Source organism: Leucoraja erinacea, chromosome 37, assembly GCF_028641065.1.
Source record: "Leucoraja erinacea ecotype New England chromosome 37, Leri_hhj_1, whole genome shotgun sequence".
Lineage (NCBI taxonomy): Eukaryota > Metazoa > Chordata > Chondrichthyes > Rajiformes > Rajidae > Leucoraja > Leucoraja erinaceus.
In genome coordinates this window covers 8,528,359-8,536,147 of record NC_073413.1, presented here as the reverse complement: position 1 = coordinate 8,536,147, position 7,789 = coordinate 8,528,359, and the positions used below count along the sequence as shown (strand labels likewise).

General features: G+C 47.4%; 1 protein-coding gene across 3 annotated transcripts in view; it reads left to right on the top strand.

The window, feature by feature from the left end:
- The first annotated feature begins 2,179 nt into the window (after positions 1-2,179).
- The window catches only part of LOC129713895 (receptor-type tyrosine-protein phosphatase eta-like), a 57,188-nt gene continuing 51,578 nt past the window's right edge, over positions 2,180-7,789 (top strand). Inside the window, exon 1 of one of the 3 annotated variants that reach the window (XM_055663261.1) lies at positions 2,180-2,552. In XM_055663261.1, the coding sequence (XP_055519236.1) occupies positions 2,499-2,552 (54 nt within the window). In that variant the 5' untranslated portion in view covers positions 2,180-2,498. The remainder of the gene's footprint in view (positions 2,553-7,789) is intronic. The other 2 variants (XM_055663262.1, XM_055663260.1) reach the window with 2 other exon arrangements.

Below are 7,789 nucleotides of genomic sequence, written 5' to 3'. Positions count from 1 at the left end.
AGAGTGGTGAATCTCTGGAACTCTCTGCCACAGAGGGTAGTTGAGGCCAGTTCATTGACTATATTTAAGAGGGAGTTAGATGTGGCCCTTGTGGCTATGGGGATCAGAGGGTATGTAGAGAAGGCAGGTACGGGATACTGAGTTGGATGATCAGCCATGATCATATTGAATGGCGGTGCAGGCTCGAAGGGCCGAATGGCCTACTCCTGCACCTAATTTCTATGTTTCTATGTTTCTTCCCACACTTTTCAGCAATGAGTGAGTGAACAGCTTACCCTGAAGTTACCCTGGAGTAACTCAGCGGGACAGGCAGCATCTGTGGAGGAAAGGAACGGGCCACGTTTCGGGTCGAGACCCTTCTTCAGGCCAACCCAAAACACCGCCTATTCCTTTTCTCCACAGAGATGCTGCCTGGCCCGCTGAGTTTTGTGTCTATCTTCTCTGCTGTTTCTAGGTTTCCAGGGGAGGCAGCTGTTGTGTCTCTGGCAACTTGCGGATGGTTGGGCTGTGGATAACAGGCGGCCCTGAACCAGTTTCCCTGTGGGAAGAGTTGTTTTTAAACCAACTCACTGTAAACAGAGGGAACAGGAGTAAAAGCACAAGGGAGACGATGTACTGTGGAAAAACACACCTGCACACATTGGAACCACATCCCTTGTGAGAAAAAACACTTCAAATGGAGGTCTACACACTCTCCTCCCTCTCCCTCCCCCCCCCCCCCCCGCTCTCTCCACCCCTTCCTCTCCCCCTCACTCTCCCCCCCTCCTCCCCCCTCCCCTCCTCCTCCTCTCCCCCTCTCCTTCTTTCCCCCCTCTCCTCCCCCTCTCCTCCCCTCCCCCCTCCTCCCCTCTCCCACTCTCCCCCCCACTCTCTCTCCCTCCGTTCTCTCTCCCCCTCCCCCTCACCCTCTCCCCCTCTCTCTCACCCTCTCCCTCTCTCCCCTCCCTCTCTCTCTCTCCCTCTCACTCTCAGCCCCCTCTTTCTCCCCCTCTCCCTCTCTCCCTCTCCCCCTGTCTCTCACCCTCTCCCTCTCCCCCTTCTCTCTCACCCTCCCTCTCTCTCTCTTTCCATGAAAAAAGCATGAGCTGAATCCAGCTGTGAAAATTGATGGACGTAGAGAAGATGTTTCAACTGGTGGGAAAGTCTAGGGCCAGAGGTCACAGCCTCAGAATTAAAGGGTGTTCCTTTAGGAAGGAGATGAGGAGGAATTTCTTTAGTCAGAGGGTGGTGAATCTGTGGAATTCTCTGCATCAGAGGGCGGTGGAGGCCGGTTCTCTGGATGCTTTCAAGAGAGGGCTAGATAGGGCTCTTAAAGATAGCGGAGTCAGGGGATATGGTGAGAAGGCAGGAACGGGGTACTGATTGGGGATGATCAGCCATGATCACATTGAATGGCGGTGCTGGATCGAAGGGCCGAATGGCCTACTCCTGCACCTATTGTCTATTGTCTATTGTCATTTTGTGTCTATCTTCAAACACGATTGAATGGCGGAGTGGACTCGATGGGCCGAATTCCACTCCTATCACTTATGAACATAAAATCACAGCCAGAACATGAAATCAAGTCAAGTTCAAGTTCAAGTGAGTTTATCGTCATGTGTCCCTGTATAGGACAATAAAATTCTTGCTTTGCTTCAGCACACAGAACATAGTAGGCATGAATACAGAACAGATCAGTGTGTTAATATACCATGATATAAATATATACACACATGAATAAATAAACTAATAAAGTGCAAATAACAGATAGTGGGTTATTAATATTCAGAGTTTTGTCCGAGCCAGGTTTAATAGCGTGATGGCTGTGGGGAAGTAGCTATTCCTGAACCTGGTTGTTGCAGTCTTCAGGCTCCTGTACCTTCTACCTGAAGGTAGCAGGGAGATGAGTGTGTGGCCAGGATGGTGTGGGTCTTTGATGATACTGCCAGCCTTTTTGAGGCAGCGACTGCAATAAATCCCCTCGATGGAAGGAAGGTCAGAGCCGGTGATGGACTGGGCAGTGTTTACTACTTTTTGTAGTCTTTTCCTCTCCAGGGCGCTCAAGTTGCCGGACCAAGCCACGATGCAACCGGTCAGCATGCTCTCGGCTGCAATCACGGCAATCACTGCGGGATTCAGCGCACCGTACTGAAATGTATTGCCTTATTTTTACTCGTAAGGCTGTAACGCAACTCAAATGTCACCACTGTATATTAATTGGTGCATGTGACAATAAATGCGGACTTGAACTTGAACAGGGTGTGGTAGTCCAGCAGGTAAAGCAGACCGGCCCGGGTACTGGCTCTTGCTTTCACTTCCTCAGTGGGTTGGGCCACACACACACACACACAGAGCAAAAGTCACGATCAAGCTATTTTGGTGCTTAATCATTCAACGGGAGACTGTGAAGGAGAATGAGATGATCCACAACAAAGGCCAGGCAGGCAGGTTGATGGCGACTACCGGCTGAGTTCAGCAGGAGAGAGGTGTCGAAGCGGTGGTCTTGAGTGGAAACTGGCATGGTTCCCTTTAAAAGCTGGCTGCTGCTGTTGCTGCCACTGATTTCAACACTGGTGAGATGTACCCTCTCTGTCTTGTTACTGAGCGCTGTGGTGTAATCTAACCTCCTTATCTTGTGGGCGACGGCACTTTGTTCTAACTTAGATTATTATTATTTTAGGTGTGTTTCGGGGAGTTGAGATTAATATTTTTTTCTCCCCGGAAAGGAAATGGTTTGAGTACAGCTGCCACCGAGAAAGGGGAGTGACATGACACTGTGATTCTGTGTGTGTGTGTGTGTGTGGTGAGGGTGACTAGGAGTAGCTGGTGCAGAGAGGATCAGGTTACAGTGAGCTGGCTGCGGTAAAGGTGCTGTTAAGATCACAGCAGATCAGGAAGGAGTTTAAAGTGACCTGGGTATTATTATTTATGAAAATAGTCTGAGAGTGTTTACAGTGTGCAAGGGAGGAACTGCAGATGCTGGTTTAAACCGAAGATAGAGCCTCAAGGATAGACACAAAATGCTGGAGTAACTCAGCGGGACAGGCAGCATCTATACAACTGCAGAAGAACCTCTTTACTCCTGTACTGAAATCCTCTTGTTATGAAGGCCAACATTCCATTAGCTTTCTTCACTGCCTGCTGTACCTGCACGGCACCTTCCAGTGACAGGTGTACAAGGACACCCAGGTCTCGCTGTACATCCCCCTTCCCCTTCTGGAGAGAAGGAATGGGTGACGTTTCGGGTCGAGACCCTTCTTCAGACTGATGTCAGGGGAGAGGGAGATGTGTAGATAAGGAAGTGTAAGGTGTGAAATCAGGACAAAGGAAATGTAGATAGAAACAGAAACATAGAAACATAGAAAACAGGTGCAGGAGGAGGCCATTCGGCCCTTCGAGCCAGCACCGCCATTCATGGTGATCATGGCTGATCGTCCCCTATCAATAACCCGTGCCTGCCTTCTCCCCATATCCCTTGACTCCATCTAACTCTCTCTTAAATCCATCCAGTGACTTGGCCTCCACTGCCCTCTGTGGCAGGGAATTCCATAAATTCACAACTCTCTGGTTGAAAAAGTTTTTTCTCACTTCAGTCTTAAATGGCCTCCCCTTTATTCTAAGACTGTGGCCCCTGGTTCTGGACTCGCCCAACATTGGGAACATTTTTCCTGCATCTAGTTTGTCCGGTCCTTATATAATTTTGTATGTTTATATAAGATACCCTCTCATTCTTCTAAACTCCAGTGAATACAAGCCTAGTCTTTTCAATCTTTCCTCATATGACAGTCCCGCCATCCCAGGAATCAATCTCATGAACCTACGCAGCACTGTTTCAATCACAAGGATCTCCTTCCTCAAATTAGGAGATCAAAATTGTACACAATACTCCAGATGTGGTCTCACCAGAGCCCTATACAAATGCAGAAGAACCTCTTTACTCCTATACTGAAATCCTCTTGTTATGAAGGCCAACATTTCATTAACTTTCTTCACTGCCTGCTCTACCTGCACGCCAACTTTCAGTGACCGGTGTACAAGGACACCCAGGTCTCGCTGTACATCCCCCTTACCTAACCTAACCCCATTGAGATATCCAGAGCATCTCTGGAGAGAAGGAATGGGTGACGTTTTGGGTCGAGACCCTTCTTCAGACTGATTTCAGGGGAGAGGGAGATGCGTAGATAAGGAAGTGTAAAGTGTGAAAACAAGACAAAGGGAATGGAGATCAACGGAAATGTAAACAATGCAAACAGAGATAAAATGTAGTCGGAGCCAGTCAGACTGGTTGGAGAACTGGGAAAGGGGAGGGGTGGAAAGAGAGGGTTACTTGAAGTTAGAGAAGTCAATGTTCATACCGCTGGGGTGTAGGCTGCCCAAGTGAAATATGAGGTGTTGTTCCTCCAATTTGCGCTGGGCCTGACTCTGACAGCGGAGGAGGCCCAGGACAGAATGGTCAGTGTGGGAATGGGAGGGGGAGTTGAAGTGTTTAGCAACTGGGAGATTAGGTAGGTTAAGGCGGACTGAGCAGAGGTGTTCAGCGAAACGATCGCCGAGCCTGCGCTTGGTCTCGCCAATGTACAGGAGACGACACCTGGAACAGCGGATACAGTAGATGAGGTTGGAGGAGGTGCACGTGTTTTTCCTGCATCTATCCTTCTAATCCTTTAAGAATTTTATGTTTCCATAAGAATCCCTCTCATCCTTCTAAATTCCAGTGAATACAAGCCCAGTCGACTCATTCATTCATCATATGTCGGTCCTGCCATCCCGGGAATTAACCTGGTGAACCTACGCTGCACTCCCTCAATAGCAAGGATATCCTTCCTCAAATTAGGAGACCAAAATTGCACACAATACATAGAAACATAGAAACATAGAAATTAGGTGCAGGAGTAGGCCATTCGGCCCTTCGAGCCTGCACCGCCATTCAATATGATCATGGCTGATCATCCAACTCAGTATCCCGTAGCTGCCTTCTCTCCATACCCTCTGATCCCCTTGGCCACAAGGGCCACATCTAACTCCCTCTTAAATATAGCCAATGAACTGGCCTCAACTACCCTCTGTGGCAGAGAGTTCCAGAGATTCACCACTCTCTGTGTGAAAAAAGTTCTCCTCATCTCGGTTTTAAAGGATTTCCCCCTTATCCTTAAGCTGTGACCCCTTGTCCTGGACTTCCCCAACATCGGGAACAATCTTCCTGCATCTAGCCTGTCCAAACCCCTTAAGAATTTGTAAGTTTCTATAAGATCCCATCTCAATCTCCTAAATTCTAGAGAGTATAAACCAAGTCTATCCAGTCTTTCTTCATAAGACAGTGCTAACATCCCATGAATCAGTCTGATCAACCTTCTCTGAACTCCCTCTATGGCAATAATGTCATTCCTCAGATTTGGAGACCAAAACTGCACGCAATACTCCGCAATACAACTGCAGTAGAACCTCCCTGCTCCTATACTCAAATCCTCTTGCTATGAAAGCCAACATACCATTCGCTTTCTTTACTGCCTGCTGCACCTGCATGCCTACCTTCAATGACTGGTGTACCATGACAGCCAGGTCTCGCTGCATCTCCCCCTTTCCCGATCGGCCACCATTTAGATAATTGTCTGTTTTCCCGTTTTTGCCACCAAAATGGATAACCTCACATTTATCCACATTATACTGCATCTGCCAAACATTTGCCCACTCACCCAGCCTATCCAAGTCACCTTGCAGTCTCCTAGCATCCTCCTCACACCTAACATTGCCCCCCAACTTAGTGTCATCCGCAAACTTGGAGATATTGCCTTCAATTCCCTCATCCAGATCATTAATATATATTGTAAATAGCTGGGGTCCCAGTACTGAGCCTTGCGGTACCCCACTAGTCACTGCCTGCCATTGTGAAAAGGACCCGTTTACTCCTACTCTTTGCTTCCTGTTTGCCAGCCAGTTCTCTATCCACATCAATACTGAAACCCCCAATGCCGTGTGCTTTAAGTTTGTATACTAATCTCTTTAAGTTAATACTCCAAGTGCGGTCTATCCAGGGCCCTGTACAACTGCAGGCGGACCCCCTTGCTCCTAAACTCAAATCCTCTCGCAATGAAGGCCATTAGCTTTCTTCACTGCCTGCTATACCTGCATGTTTAATAATAATAATAATAACTTCATTTGTTAAGCACCTTAAAAAACAACCAAAGCTGACCAAAGTGCTGTACAGAAAAAAAAAAACTTTCCGTGACTGATGTACAAACACCCTCCGGTCTCGTTGCACTTCCCTTTTTCCTAATCTGTCAACATTCAGATAATAATCTGCCTTCCTGTTCTTGCCACATCACATTTTTCCACATTGAACTGCATTTGCCATGCATTTGCCCACTCCCTCAATCTACCCAAGTCACCCTGCAGCCTCATGGCATCCTCTTCACAGCTCACACTGCCGCCCAGCTTTGTGTCCTCCGCAAATTGGTGATGTCACTTTTAATTCCCTCGTCAAAATCGTTAATATATATTGTAAATAACTGGGGTCTCGACACCGAGCCTTGCGGCAACCCACTAGTCACTGCCTGCCATTCTGAAAAGGACACGTTAATTCCTATAATTCTCTTTGCTTCCTGTCTGCCAGCCAGTTCTCTATCCATGTCAACACTCTACCCCCAATACCATGTGCTCTAATTTTGCACACTAATCTCTGGTGTGGGACCTTGTCAAAGGCTTTTTGAAATTCCAGATACACCACATCCACTGTCTCTCCTTTATCCATTCTACTTGTTACATCCTCAAAACCTCTTCTATTCATCAGAACCTTCCAACTGGAAAGTAGTCCTTTAATTCCTCAGCTCTATTTTAAGTTTGATAACTAATCCTCATCCTAACTAGGCCATTAGACTGGATAGACTTGGTTTATACTCTCTAGAATTTAGAAGATTGAGAGGGGATCTTATAGAAACTTACAAAATTCTTAAGGGGTTGGACAGGCTAGATGCAGGAAGATTGTTCCCGATGTTGGGGAAGTCCAGGACAAGGGGTCACAGCTTAAGGATAAAGGGGAAATCCTTTAAAACCGAGATGAGAAGAACTTTTTTTCACACAGAGAGTGGTGAATCTCTGGAACTCTCTGCCACAGAGGGTAGTTGAGGCCAGTTCATTGGCTATATTTAAGAGGGAGTTAGATGTGGCCCTTGTGGCTAAGGGGATCAGGGGGTATGGAGAGAAGGCAGGTACGGGATACTGAGTTGGATGATCAGCCATGATCATATTGAATGGCGGTGCAGGCTCGAAGGGCCGAATGGCCTACTCCTGCACTTAATTTCTATGTTTCTATGTTTCTATTAGCTAAAGAAGGGTCCCGGACGGAAAAGTCACCCATTCCTTCTATTTAGAGATGCTGCCTGTCCCACTGAAGGCCCTGTCCCACTATACGAGTTTAGCCAAGAGCTCTCCCGAGTTTAAAAAAAAATCAAACTCGTGGTAAGCACATAGAATGTACGTAGCGGGTAATCGGAGCTCGGGACATCTCTTGGCGGCTCGTAACGCTAACGGCCGGTAGTCTCGGGAAACACGGTAAGCTCGGGAAGTTTTTTTCAACATGTTGCAAAATGTCCACGAGAGCCCCGAGTACCTACGAGCGGCCATTACCGTAATTCTCCGAGTTTGAATCAGGGGAAACTCGGGAGAACTCTTGAATTACTTCATACAGTGGGACAGGGCCTTTAGTCACTCCAGCATTTTGTGTCTATCTAGGTTAATATCACTTATCCTTTGTACTCTAATTTATTTAATCACCTCGTATGGTTCCCCCCGCCACGGGTACAATGTAATCCCG